Source organism: Callospermophilus lateralis, chromosome 11 (assembly GCF_048772815.1).
Source record: "Callospermophilus lateralis isolate mCalLat2 chromosome 11, mCalLat2.hap1, whole genome shotgun sequence".
Classification (NCBI taxonomy): domain Eukaryota; kingdom Metazoa; phylum Chordata; class Mammalia; order Rodentia; family Sciuridae; genus Callospermophilus; species Callospermophilus lateralis.
The window spans coordinates 42,929,297-42,944,251 of NC_135315.1; the positions used below are offsets into that span (position 1 = coordinate 42,929,297).

The 14,955-nt window shown below is 37.0% G+C and overlaps 1 protein-coding gene across 3 annotated transcripts in view; it reads right to left on the reverse strand.

The window, feature by feature from the left end:
- Positions 1-14,955, reverse strand: part of Ssh2 (slingshot protein phosphatase 2) — a 265,723-nt gene that overhangs the window by 68,384 nt on the left and 182,384 nt on the right. For all 3 annotated transcript variants that reach the window (XM_076871695.1, XM_076871694.1, XM_076871696.1), the window contains 2 exons: positions 4,044-4,147; positions 360-424 (listed from right to left, as the gene is read on the reverse strand). In XM_076871695.1, coding sequence (XP_076727810.1) covers positions 360-424; positions 4,044-4,147 — 169 coding nt within the window. The remainder of the gene's footprint in view (positions 1-359; positions 425-4,043; positions 4,148-14,955) is intronic.

Genomic DNA, 14,955 nt, shown 5'->3' on the forward strand with positions numbered 1-14,955 from the left:
AATTTCTTTCTACTAATCCAAATCTCATTATCTTTCAAGACCCATTCAACTTCCATTATCTACATAAAATCTTCTTCTATTAGGTAAAAGTATCAAGTGTTCTTTGCTTTTTCCAAAACTAAGTTATTGTGGGCAATAACTTACAAATGGATACTTATCAATGGCCTTGATCCATCAAATTATTTTTCATAACTCTCCATTAGTCTATAACTACAATTAAATCCTAAGTTCCTGGTGCTATTCTTCTTTTCTTTTCTACATAGTTCTCAGTGTTGTGTCAGAACACAAAAATGTATTAAATGTTGGATATTTTAGACAATATTTTGAGGAAAAGAATTATGATGATACTACTAACTTACCAGCCTGATGTTGTCTTCTGGGCGGAGTAATATGAACATTGCTTGGAGATGCTGCTGGAGATCACCTGGTGAAATTTACAAAATAAAGGATAATTATTCTCCACTCTAGTATCAAGACAAAGGATTCCTTCTATCCTATCAAACTGTAAAGGAAAGTTCTGGTTCACTGAAGGATTAATTAGACACAAAAATTAAGTATGATTATTGATTTTTTTTAAATGCAGAAAGAATGGTAGTCTGCATCTTTATACACTCATTTTTAGTCTATACGACATTAAAATCTGCATTTGACCTATGGAAAGTGCACTTGGACCAATCACAGTTTTGTATAATGTCTATGAATGAGAGACCTGCCAGGCAGAGGCAGCTGGCTATGCTTTCAGGCCTATTGAAGGTAGCACTGAGGGCATTTTGAAAATATGATGTGTGATCCAATGTTCAAAGAATCACCCCTAACTTTTAAACAGCCAATCCTTGTGTCATTTCTATTTTTGTAAAGTAATCTTCAGCTGCACTTAACCTAAGAAGACTATTAGATTTTCCCTAGAATAATATCAATAGTTAGTGTCTGCGAGTATATATTAAATATAGTATATTAGGAATTTCTATTTTCTTAAACATATCACATGCTTTAAAATTGCCATTATTCCAATCTTTATTTGTTCTTATGCATTTTATAAAACTAAGTCGAAATTTTTTTGTACTATAACAGATTTCCTCATATTCCCTATTATGTACTAGGAAATCTGAGGCATTGGCTAACAGAAGACAATTAGACAATGCGCTGTTATATATATGACAATGTAAGAACCAAAAACTTCATACCTGTCCACCCAGGTCCAGCTTTTTCTAAGAATCTAATGTGACTGACACGGTCACATAATCAGGGATGCTAATATAACCAACCTGTTCTCACATTAGTCTTGGGAGAATACGTATACAATTTCCATCATGTTAATTTCATAGCTGTTAATTATGGGATAATATGTGCAAAAAGTAGAGAAAGGAAGGAAAAAAGTAGACTAGAAACAGATGTGTTGATCTAGATGGTCACTAAGTCTAAAAGTCTTTCCTGCCTACTCCTTCCCTCAAAGAATAGTTTTCTTGCCTCCCTCCTCAATTTCATGGATGGCTTCTGACCAATTCCATTATTGCAGAATCTATCAACATTTAAAAAAAATATTTATTGTTTAGTTATAGATAGACACAATATCTTTGTTTTATTTATTTTTATGTGGTGTTGAGGCTCAAACCCAGGGCCTTGTACAGGTAAGGCGAGTGCTCTACCGCTGAGCCATAACCCCAGCCTTCTATCAACATTTTAAAAAAATTTTTATTCTAATTTGTTATATAAGACAGTGGGATGCATTACAATTCAGATTACACATATAGAGCACAATATTTCATATCTCTGGTTGTATACAAAGTATCTTCACACCATTCCTGTCTTCATACATATAGTTTAGATAATGATGTCTATCTCATTCCACCATCATTTCTAACCCATGTTCCCTCCTTTCCCCTCCCACCCCCTTTCCCTGTCTAGAGTTCATCTATTTCTACCATGCTCCCCCTCCCAACCCAACTATGAATCAGCCTCCTTATATCAGAGAAAACATTCAGCATTTGGTCTTTTGGGATTGGCTAACTTCACTTAGCAAGGGTAGGAACTTTAAAAGCTACTGAGCCTGCTTAAAATTATAAGGCACAGAGTCAGCCTCAGCAAAAGCAAGGTGCTAATAAGCAACTCAGTGAGACCCTGTCTCTAAATAAATTACAAAATAGGGCTGGGGATGTGGCTTAGTGGTTGAGTGCCCATAAGTTCAATCCCTGGTATCCAAAGGGGGAAAAAATTATAAGGCACAGAGCAATTTGCCCAATATCTTAGTCAGACAAATTGGATTGAAACCAATCATTTGTTGTCTTCTTTGATATAAAGAGAGCAACTAAGAACAGAACAGGAAGGATGAGCATGAGAAAAAGACTAACATTAAACAAAGACGAGAGGGGGGAGAGAAGGGAAAGCATATGGAAAAAGTAGGAGACCTTCAATGTTACACAAAATTATAAGAGGTTGTGAGGGGAAAGGAGGAGGGAAAAAAGGGAGAGAATTAAACAACAGCAGAGGAGGTAGAGAGGGAAGATGGGAGGGGAGGGGAGGGGAGGGGGGATAGTAGGGGATAGGAATGGTAGCAGAACACAACAGTCACTAATATGCCATTATGTAAAAATGTGAATGTGTAACCGATGTGATTCTGCAATTTGTATTTGGGGAAAAAATGGGAATTCATAACCCAATCGAGTCAAATGTATGAAAGATGATATATCATGAGCTCTGTAATGTTTTGAACAATCAATAAAAAAAAAAAAAAAGAAACCAATCATTTGCCTTCTTTTTCACTATAAGTGATAAATTGTCAAACAGAAATATAAAACTCAGCTGGGCCTACCTACTTCCTCTGTACATTCAAGCTTTTGGGAAGTGTTTCTTTCCCCCATCCCTCTACCTTCAGCAGTGGGCACTGGGGAGGAAGGTTTTAGAAAGTATAAATGCCAAATAATTTTCAAAAATATTTCCTCTTACTTAAAAAAATATTTCCACTGGTGGAGAGTCCTGGTAGGAAGAAAATACCATCTAACAAAATGGATTAAAATTCTGAGCTGCTACGTTTATAACTATGAAAACCCAAACAAGAAGTAGGACAGTCACTTAAATAGCTGAGCATATCCTGACTAGAGCTAAATTCAACTACTGGCTCAATGAGATCTCATATTTCTGGCTCTTTCTCTGACCTACACACTCAAAGTTTACAGTCTTCTTTGTTTCCTTCCTAGTAATTGCAATTTCTTCTAATCCTGCACGTCACAAGTCACCAAAGCTGCACATTTGAAACAATGAGCTACCATCTCTTTGTATAGTATTGAAAAAGATTACTGTCCTCAGGTTGTCTTTTATTTTCTCCCCAAAATGACACAGAGTTTGTTTGGCAGAAGAGAATAATCAAGATGGTTATTTTCCTAAACTTTGAATAGCCTACAATGAGAACCCTCTCTCCCTAGGACAAACTTTATCTGATTATTTTTAACACCATACGTGCATTTGACTTTAGAGAAATCCAACAAAAGGAAATATAATGTATATACTATTGTTGGCAGATATTTAAAAATCAGAGTTCTTACACTTATTCCTAGAAACACAATTATCTGATGCCTCCTTGTTTTACCAAAGCCCTGTGAACTAAATTTCTAGCCTTTTATTATATATACATTCAAGAAACAGACTCTAGAATTTAAGGATGGCTATTTTAATTTGTGATATAAAAACTCTAGGGGCTGGGGATAAAGCTCAGTTTGTAGAGTGCTTGCCTTGCAAGCACAAGGCCCTGAGTTCAATTCCCAGCACCACAAATACAAACAAACAAAAAACCCTTTCAATAGAGTATTTTTGTACCTTCTCATTATTGTTCCAACAAACATTTACTGAACATCTACTATATGTGTAAGGCACTTTGGTTAAGTGTTGCAAAAATGAGCTGTGAGAGTGAAAAAGTGATTAAAGAACAGAATAAATTTGTTTTTTTCATTATTAAGGAACTGTTGGAAAAATGGGGATAAGGAAGTGAGCCTTTTAAAATAAAACAAAAGGCAAGGTAACAAAAAGGATTGGTATGTGTGTAGCTTTACCTGCATGTTTGTTCCGTCTGTGGCTGATTCTTGGTGTGGATGAGCCATTTCCCCGTGGTAGAAAAAGGGCAGCACCTTTGACAGTTAAAAAGCTCTCGCTGATGCTGTAAAGAAAAAAAGTCAAAAGAAAATAAATTACTTAAGGAACAAAATTAAAGAGGATGGAGACACACTTTAGGATTATTCTCTCTTATTTCACATTAATAGAATAAACAACTCTTTCAGTGTTACCCATAGAATCTGCAAAGGGTAGAACTTTTAATTCACCAGTGGCAAAATTTAGAAACACATAATGGAGGGCTCCAAGTTTGTTTTTGAGTATGGTACTGCTACTCAGGGTTAGCTATTGTATTGTAAATGACACTGCCTATTCAACAGTTCCACCTGGAAATCTAACTGGAATCTTAAATTGCCAAAACTAAACTCTTGGGCTGGGGATGTAGCTTGGCGATAAGATAATTAATTGACTAGCATGCAGGAGACCCTGGGTTCCACCCCCAGCACTGCAAAAACCAAACCAAACTCTCTTAAGAGGGTTTTGTTGGGCCCCTGCCCCAACTGAATTCTAGATTCATCCACCAGTTGTCTGGGGCAAATACATAGTAGTCATCCTTGGTTTCTCTTTTTCCCTCCTATGTATACATCTAATCCATAAGTAAGTCTATGAACTTTATTTTCAAATATATCTCTAATCTTCCCACTTATCCCTATTATCACTGACTCTGGTCCACTGCACCATCATTTCTCACTAGTACTGCTGTAAACCCTCCTCCCCAAGCCTTTTATTACAGAAAAATTCAAACGTACATAAAACAGAAAGAATAATAAAATAAACTCCCATATTCCTATTCGGTTTTAATTTATGGCTAATTTTGTTTCTTCTATGTACTCATCCTCCTCACCTTGCCCCTAAAAGGTGAAACAAATCACAGACATTATTTCAGCAAAAGCCTCTTAATAGGTCTGTCTGCAACTATTTATGTTCCCCTCTCCATTATTCACTCACCAATCAGTGATTTTAAAAATATAAAATCATACAATATCACTTCCCTACTTAAAACCCTCCAAAGGTTTCCTTTCATACTTAAAAATGAAAAGCCAATCTTTGGCTTGTTCTTTGAAGCCCTTGTCACACCCTATGGCAAGTTCTTTGATCTTACACCATCTCCCCTTCTGTTTACTATGAGCTAGTTGAACTGCCTTTTCTGACTCTTTAGTATTCCAGGCCCCTTTCTTAAGACCTTTTTATTTTTTGGAAGATTTTTCTCCTGGTCGGTCTTAGATCCAATATCACCATCTCTCTCCTCTCTCATCCCAATAATACTCTATCCTGTTGCTGTTTCCTTCAGGATATTTCTCGAAAATTAAAATTATATTTATCCACTGGTATCTTTGATTGCGTTATCTCAGTATAAGAGAATATAAGCTCTATGAGAGCAAGGACTTGACTTTGCTCCGCACTAGAAATAATACTGGACACACATTAGGTGCTCAAAAGATGTGATGAGGGCTGGGGATGTGGCTCAAGCGGTAGCGCGATCGCCTGGCATGCGTGCGGCCCGGGTTCAATCCTCAGCACCACATACCAACAAAGATGTTGTGTCCGCCAAGAACTAAAAAATAAATATTAAAAAAAAATGTCTCTCCCTCTCCACCCACCCTCTCAAAAAAAAAAAAAAAAAAAAAAAGATGTGATGAATGAATGAATTCATCTTGGGGCTTTCCCCACAGTTATATCTATTTTGTCACTACAGCAGGATTATAATTTAGGATGAGCCTAACAAGTAAATAAAAAGCAATATAGAATTCAATGCATAGGACAGATTAGTGAACTATAAAATAAATGTATGATGATAAATTAATCAGCAAATGTAAATCACCTGTTCAATGCTGTCAGTTGTTGACTCAATTTTATCCTTTAATAAAGTGGCATGAAGCTGATAAAACTTTTCATAAAGTAACCTGCCAAATAGATTGAAACATATCTTACAAAAGAGCAATCTATAGATGCCACTTTAAAATAATCTGCATGTTGACTTGGAGGGGCTGCCTTGATTTTTTTGTTTTGTTTTCATCTTTAAATAAAGCATTGCTCTCTTGTGGTCTATTGCACAAGTCTTGTCTCTTGTTACATCGTGGTGTACACATGCTACCCTGCTGTGGGCCACCGTTCCACTCACATTACAGGAACAACCTAAAACAAAATGTCTGAGTGACAGGATGAGTGGGGTATACCACAGACAGGAAATGAAATTCACATTTCTGCCAACACAGCAGCCTTCCGCTTTACTAAATGAAAATATTTTTAAAAATAAAGGCTAAATAATCTACCTATTCACCAGGAAAAAATAACAGCTTTCAGCACTTTGGTTTTCAGTAAATAAAACCGTTCTCTACATCTAAAAATGAAGCATATTTGTTGAGAGCTTAAAACAGCTGAGCATACTCAGTCATTCCTTTTGTGGGATAGAGGTAGTTTCTCTTTGACAAAGAATAGTTTAAGAATTAACTTCCTGGTTTTGAGAGTTCTGTAATATTGTCCTTACATACTTTCGATGCTTATGCTTTTAAGCATATTTATGTAAACTGTATTTAAATGTGTTCTTTACAATATATGTAGTGCTTTCAAAACAAGATGAGAGCTGGGGTGGTAGACAAGGGCCCTTAGTTAATTCAAAGCTGACTAGACTCCAAAAATTATAAAGATAACACCAACAATCACACTCACATAAGAAATAAAGAAAAAGAACTTTCCTATTTGAATTATTTCACAAATCTCAGCACACTTTTCTGACATAACAAAATGCCCAGCAGACACAGCCAAGATAGGAGGCAGTTACTAGGTTTTGATACAGGCTCCCAGAGAACCATGGCAAACACCGCTGGATGGTATAATCAGTCATCTTTATTCCATGGCCTCAAATTATGGCCCCTCCGTTATCATAAAGGTGACAGAATGCTGGTCAAAAGGAGACCAGGAATGAGAGTGTGGCTGATTATTAAATTCCTTTATCATGGGGCTGGGGTTTCGGCTCAGCAGTACAGCGCTCATCTAGCATGTGCAAGGCCCTGGGTTCGATCCTCAGCACCACATAATGAATGAATGAATGAATGAATGAATGAATGAATAAAAGGCATTGTGTCCATCTGTAATTAAAAAAATATTTTTAAAAAATCCTTTATCGGGGCTGGGGATGTGGCTCAGGCGGTAATGTGCTTGCCTGGCATGCGCAGGGCACTGGGTTCGATCCTCAGCACCACATAAAAATAAAATAAAGATGTTGTGTCCACCGAAAACTAAAAAATAAATATAAGAAAAATCCTTTATCATCACTGAAAAAAGTTGAAAGCTCTATACATACTAACAAAGATAGGATGGAAGCACAGTGGCATGGAAGTAAAAATCAAAGTTCACAACTCTCAAAGTTTAGGTAGATCAAATTCAACTTGAAAATGAAATGCTTTGTTTGCAATAAATTTCATCTCAGATACTTCAGTTTAAGGTAGCATATCCTGCCAGAATATTCAAAGATTTATTGAAGTAAATATCAGATTTTCTGAAAGAGCTGCCTGAAGAGAACAACTGATAGAATTGTTCTCTAATTAAAAATCTGTTCTTTACAAGGGAATGTGAAAACTTATTCCCATTTTCTGAATTGACAAGTTCTTTATAGTCTGGCCCAGAAACAAGACTTCTTCAATTAACTCTACAGAGTGATGTGAGCATAGAAGCCTAAGTCAAAGATAAACCCCAAAAGACTAAAGAACCCTTATATTAATGAAGAAACAAGATAAAGAGAATGCTACTTTTATGATGTAAAGATGAAAAATGACTAATTGCTTATAGGAAAACAACACTTAGAGGATCACCTTTCTAACAGAATGATATTGAGGTCCTCTGGAGTCTTTATTAGCACATAATTGAAGAATGTCTATTCCTCTCTTTGCCATAAAATCACTTGCTCAACAAGGGGAAAGGCATCTCTGGTTAGATAAGTGAAAAGAGCTAATAATAGTTAACTTGACTAGATGCCTACTGTATGCTAGGCATTGAGTACTTCATTTACCCTTCATGATAAACCTATGAAGTAGGTACTATTTTTATTCCTAATTTACATGCAAAAGTCTAATCAGTTAGGAAGCCTCAGAGCAAGGATTCAAACCAAGACCTGACTTGAAATCACTTGCTTCTTTCTATGTTGCTCTAGCTTTAGGAAACAGTTTACTATAGATGAGATACAATGTCCTCCCTACATGGCTTTTTGAAAAAAAAAATTAAAAAGAGAGTACAGAGTGAGAGAAAAGAACTGAAATCAATTCAGACCTCAACTCTTCTCATTCCTCCCACCCGCCAAAGGTCATAAATAGATTATACTGAGGGGAATGAAGAACATCTGGAATGAGAAATGAATCCAGTTGGGATGGGCAGTTAGGAACTGTAATCTCTGCTAGGAATGATAGTAGCATTTTAGTCTCAAAAATGGAGGAAAGAGCACTGTGCTTTTAATATATCTGAGAAGCTTTCTGTAACATTCCCTTATGATCAAATCACTTCCTCAAGTCTACTATCATTAACTGGTAGTTGCTTCTCAGGCAAAGTATAAAGGAAAAGGTCAACTCAGAGAAGAAAAACTTAGTTATTATAACATTGGAATGATCTTTGAGGAATGTAATCAGGGTGATCATCCATGACCAGCGGGAAGGTTAAGGAAGCAAAACAAAGCAACAACATACCTGACCAAACTGCTGAAAATCAGAATAGAAAATCTACTGTTTTAAATGCACACAATACATGTGATAGTTTACTATGAGAAGGCAAGTTTCAGAAAGGGAATGTAATACTTTTATCTCAAAGTTAAAATTAAGAAAGTAGATCTCATGTTTATAATGTTTGTAATGCTGAATTACCTAGTTTGTTTGGTATTCCTGCCTGAAGCCAAAATGTATAGGTAAATTATTTTGTAATACTGATTATACATAATATTATCACACAGAGTTGGTTGGTTGGCATTTATGTTAAATTCAAAGACACACAATCTGTTTTTGCCTTAAAGAATATTGATCTAGAGGAAACTTTCAAATACATTCCACCTAGCCAACATTTTACTTTCCCTCTCCTCATAAACTTTCCCTGATTATTATTTAACTTTCAAACTTGAAGTGCTAGGGAAGCCTCTGCCAATCCCATTAAATGGAAAAAGTATTCATGCCCTCACTTAGTGTGACCATATCATAATGAAAGGGAATTTTTAAAATATATTTTTTATTTGTTCTAATTAGTTATACATGACAGAATGCATTTTGACACATCATACACAAATGGAGTATATCTGCTCATTTGTCTGGCTGTACATGATGTAGAGTTACACAGGTCATGTACTCATACATGCACATAGGGTAATAATGTCCAATTTATTCTATTATCATTCCTTCTCCCATATCCCCTCACCTCCCTTCACTCCCCTCGGTCTAGTCCAAAATACCTCTATTCTCCCCTTTACCCTCCCCTTTCCCTGTCTAGAGTTCATCTATTTCTACCATGCTCTCCCTCCCAACCCAACTATGAATCAGCCTCCTTATATCAGAGAAAACATTCAGCATTTGGTCTTTTGGGATTGGCTAACTTCACTTAGCATTATATTCTCCAACTCCATCCATTTACCTGCAAATGCCATGATTTTATTCTCTTGTATTGCTGAGTAATATTCCATTGTGTATATATGCTACATTCTCTTTATCCATTCATCTACTGAAAGGCATCTAGGTTGGTTCCACAATTTAGCTATTGTGAACTGTGCTGCTATAAATATAAACATTGATGTGGCTGTGTCTCTGTGGTATGCTGTTTTTTAGTCCTTTGGGTATAGACCGAGGAGAGGGATAGCTGGGTCAACTGGTGGTTCCATTCCCAGCTTTCGAAGGAATCTTCATACTGCTTTCCAGATTGGCTGCACCAATTTGCAGTCCCACCAGCGACGTATGGTTGTGCCTTTTCCCCCACATCCTCGCCAATACTTATTATTTGTGTTCTTAATAGCTGTCATTCTGACTGGAGTGAGATGAAATCAGTTTTGATTTGCATTTCTCTAATTGCTAGAGATGCTGAACATTTTTTTTCATATATTCGTTGATTGATTATAATTGTCTTCTGAGAAGTTTCTGTTCAGGTCCTTGGCCTATTTACTGATTGGGTTATTCATTTTATTCATTTTTTTGGTGTTTAGTTTTTTGGAGTTCTTTATATACCCTAGAGATTAGTGCTCTATCCAATGTGCAAGTGGTAAAAATTTGCTCCCAAGATGTAGGCCCTCTATTCACCTGATTGTTTCTTTTGCTGAGAAGAAGCTTTTTAGTTCAAATCCATCCTACTTATTGATTCTTGATTTTAATTCTTGTGCTATAGGAGTCTTATTAAGGAAGTTGGGACCTAATCTGACACAATGGAGATTTAGACCTACTTTTTCTTCTAATAGGTGCAGGGTCTCTGGTTTAATTCCTAGATCCTTGATCCGCTTTTGAGTTGAGTTTTGTGCATGGTGAGAGGCTTAATTTCATTTTGGTTGCATATGGATTTCCAGTTTTCCCAGCACCATTTGTTAAAGAGGCTATCTTTTCTCCAATGTATGTTTTTGGCGCCTCTTTCTAATACAAGACAACTGTAATTGTGAGGGTAGTTTCTGTGTCCTCTATTCTGTACCACTGGTCTACCGATCTATTTTGGTGCCAATACCATGCTATTTTTGTTACTATTGCCCTGTAGTATAGGTTATGGTCTGTTATAGTGATGCCACCTGCTTCACTCTTCTTGCTAAGGATTTCTTTAGCTATTCAGGGTCTCTTATTATGAAAGGGAATTTTATAATAAGAAATTTTAAATAACAGTCCGGAGGTCAAGGAACTACAGAACTATCAATATAGATGCCTATTGAAGTTCAGCTATTCAAAACAGGAGAGAAAAGAAGGTACATCATTGTGCCTTCATGTATGAAATATGGCTGCACAATGTCAAAAAGCGTTTTTTCAGGTAATGAGGAAAACTTGACTTTTTATTCCTAAAGGAATTTAGATCACAATGGGAGACAATCCAACCCAAATATAATACTGCTTTTTCTTTTTTTGGTACCAGGGATTAACCCAGGGGCACTTAGCCACTACTGAGCCATATCTCCTACCCTTTTTACTTTTTATTTTGAGACCGTGTTTTGCTAAATTGCTTAGGGCCTCATTAAATTGCTGAATCTGGCTTTGAACTTGCAATCTCCTGCCTTAGCATCCAGAGTGGCTGGGATTACAGGCGTGTACCACCACATATATCTTATACTGTTTTCCATAATTAAACATTCCACTCCTACCACACATTGCCAAACATTCATTTGACAATATCAGAGCATCAAGTCATACCTGGAATCATCTTCCCTAGAGTATTAACTTCCAGACACATGCCTATGAATACAGGCAGCAGGATTATTTCTCTCTTTATCAGCGCTCAAACAAAGGTACATCAGTAGACCAATTACTGGCAAAGCAGAGAAAGGCTTAGGATTCTAGTTTTATTCATTAACTACAGCCATCAGGCCATTTTAGTTCCAGCTAATCTTCCCCTTTACTCTGTTGCACAATGCTCCACGCAACTGTACTCCAAAGATGCAGTTATTTGCTTTCCTCTTTCCTAATTTTCTATGGTTGAAGTGGGGGAAAAGAAAAAGGTCTGTTTGTTCAAGGACAAGAGACAAATTCCAGCCACAACTAACCTTCCTGGTCTTTTCCTACAGATCACAAATGGGAGACAAAATAAACAAACAAGCAAAAAACCCTAGAAAATTCCTTTTATTCTGTTCATTTTGAATGTTTATAAACTGATTAGACTTGTTAAAATTTTTGCCTCAACTATTTGCATCTTAAAAAGGTTTGATAGAAACAATGATTTTAACATTGGTCAGTCATATAATTCAATCATTCAATTTTCATAGATGGGGCACATTTGGTTTGACATTTGCTATTTTGTATTTTGGGTCCAGCAACAGATCTCTCTTTTCTAATATCATCCCAGTCCTCTTCTGGATATATGTGGACTTGGTGGCCTCCATATTTTGAACTGGGGCTTTGCAAGAAGCTGGAATGTAGTTTAGGTCTAGCCTGTCTCACATTTTCCCCTGGAACTCTAAATCTTAGGCAAATAACCAAAAGGAATAGGCATAGTGGGGTACAGTCATATTAACTGTTGAGAAAGTGGCGAGGTATGTGCCAGTCTGCTCCAGCTCTCTGGCTTTCCATGAATGCCCCTGGCTTAACCTGTTCTATGAGCTCGATCCCTTTGTCTCCCATTCATTAAGTGACCACTGAAATTTTTTGATAAATATTTTACTTATGAAAGACAAAACTGATTTTTGAATGTGCAACAGAGAATCTGATATATCAATTGAAGTTCAGAGAATTTAATTCCTTGCCCCAAATCACACAGCTAGTCATCAGGAGAGCCAGAATTAATCCCCCATGTTATCTGACACTCAGGCTGGCACTTTAACCCTTTATCCTATGTTAGATGTTATTATAATATGATATGTTGCTGACTTAATAGGCTGAAGCAAATAGCAGTTAAAAACACATCAAGTCAATTCATCCCAAGAGAACAAAGGCAGGATTTCATTGCAAAACCTGGTATGGTGTTTATTCTATTTTTTCACCATTTCCTGAAGACAAAGTTCAGATCTGAGTGGGAAAAGATTGAGACATATTCCCATGAGGCACATACTTTCATCCTGTCTCTTAAAGTTGCTTCTTTTTGCTTTAGTAAGTTTCTTAGATATTAAATATTGTGGGGCTGGCCAAGTATGGTGGCACACGTTTGTAATCCCAGCAGCTTGAGAGGCTGAGACAGGAGGATCATGAGTTCAAAGTCAGCCTCAGCAACTTAGTGAGGCCCTAAGCAACTCAGTGAGACTCTTAAATAAAATATAAGAAAGAGCTTGAGATGTGGCTCATTGATTAAACACCCTGGGTAAAATTCCTGGTATCGAAAAATCAAATAAAACTAAACATTGGGAGATTAAACTCAGGGCCTTGCAAATGCTAGGCAAGCACTCTACTACTAAGTTATATCCCCAGTCCCACCGCCCCCCCCATATTAAAATCTAGGTCTCAAAAATAAAATGTGAGGAGGATCACAGAATCTACAAAGCAATACAGGAAAGCCTACATGGGCAAAAAGTGGCTGCCTGCCCAGTCCTTGGTTCCTTTTCAGTCTTCTCTGAGGCTAAAAGCATTTTCTTCTAGAAGCTAAATGGCTACACATACACTTGACCTCCTTTCAGAGATACAAAGCATTAAGTTTTTGGTTTAGGTTTTTAAAATACTACCAAATAATCAAATGTCAGAGGTGGATGGTGTCTGGAAACGGTCTAGGGCAGGGCATCAAATGGTCACCGGTAGACCTAGTTCAGCACATTTTGTTAGGCCAGCACAGATTTAAAATAACTTTGATGGCAAAATACCTTCGAGAAGAACATATATTCTCTGTTTTTTTCCAGGTTGCCACCAATCCTGAACTTCCACAACTGCCTGACTCCCAAACTTCTGAGTTTGAGCTAAGTCTAGACCTCCCATGACAGCACTGCTGCCTTTCTAGTTTCCCTCTCTGCAGCTGCCCTGGTGAGACTCAGCCTCAGTCTTGTCTTCAATAGTTGTCCAAAAACTAACCCTCCCAAATACCACCATCACCACCACAAACAACAACAACAACAACAACAACAACACACTTAGATGCCCATGAATGAGTTAGTCTCAAGGAACTTCCTCAAACACAACTGACCCTAGTCTTCTGATGACTGACTGGTAGGGAATTTTGTTTAGAAGATCTTCCTTCAAGAAGAGAAGAAACTGTCTCAGATCAAAAAAGTACATTTCCATGACAGGTTGAATTAACAAAGCTTCTTGGTTCTAAATTCTAGATTTGGACACTTTTCTTTTGGAAGAAAAAAAATTTAAAGCTCTCTGACCCAAAAGTAAATGACCTGCACAGTTTCCCCCCAGTATTTAAAATGTTACATATACTGGTTACTTATTGGTTACTAAGAGACATGACCCAACATTCCTTGGCACTAAATTTCAAGTAGATGTGGGAATAAAACAAAAGATTAACACTGTTCAGCATTTGAAAAATCATTTCATTTACATGATTAAACAAATGCCTTCTTAGGTATTTAAAACACACCTGCAGAAGGAATGCAAGTTAGTCTTTATTTAACCCGAAATGTCAAACACTGCTTTCAGACCCTTTCTCTTTTACCCTTGGAAAAGCCTGAGGTTCAGGTCATCTTCTATTTGTTGTTGTCACTTTTTGACATTCTTGTTGCTATTGCTTACTTATCCCTTATCCTGGCTCGCTCTCTTTTCACTCTGGTTCTTACTTCAATCTTTTTATTTTATTTATTTTATTTTTTAGTAGTAGTTGGACACAATACCTTTATTTTATTTATTTTATTTTTATGTGGTGCTGAGAATCGAACCCAGGGCCTTACACATGGTAGGCAAGCGCTCTACCATTGAGTCACAACCCCAGCCCCTTACTACAATCTTAGATGTTCATTTATATGAACAATAGAATCTCTAAGAGCTTTGCCACCAAGCGTCTCATCTTTCTGATCCTCAAAGACCTGAGACTCTGAGACTTCCAATTCCCAGGGTCCCTCTGGAGAGCATGAGATGTTGATGAACTCTGGGTGGGGGGTACTGAGGATTTAACCCAGTGGCATTGTACCACTCAGGTACATCCCCAGCCCTTTTTATTTTTTATTTTGAGATAGGGTCTCACTAATTTGGTTAGGGTCTTGTTGTTAAGTTGCTGAGACTGGCTTTGAACTTGTGATTTCCCTACCTCAGCCTCCAGAGTCTCTGGGATTACAGATGTGTACCC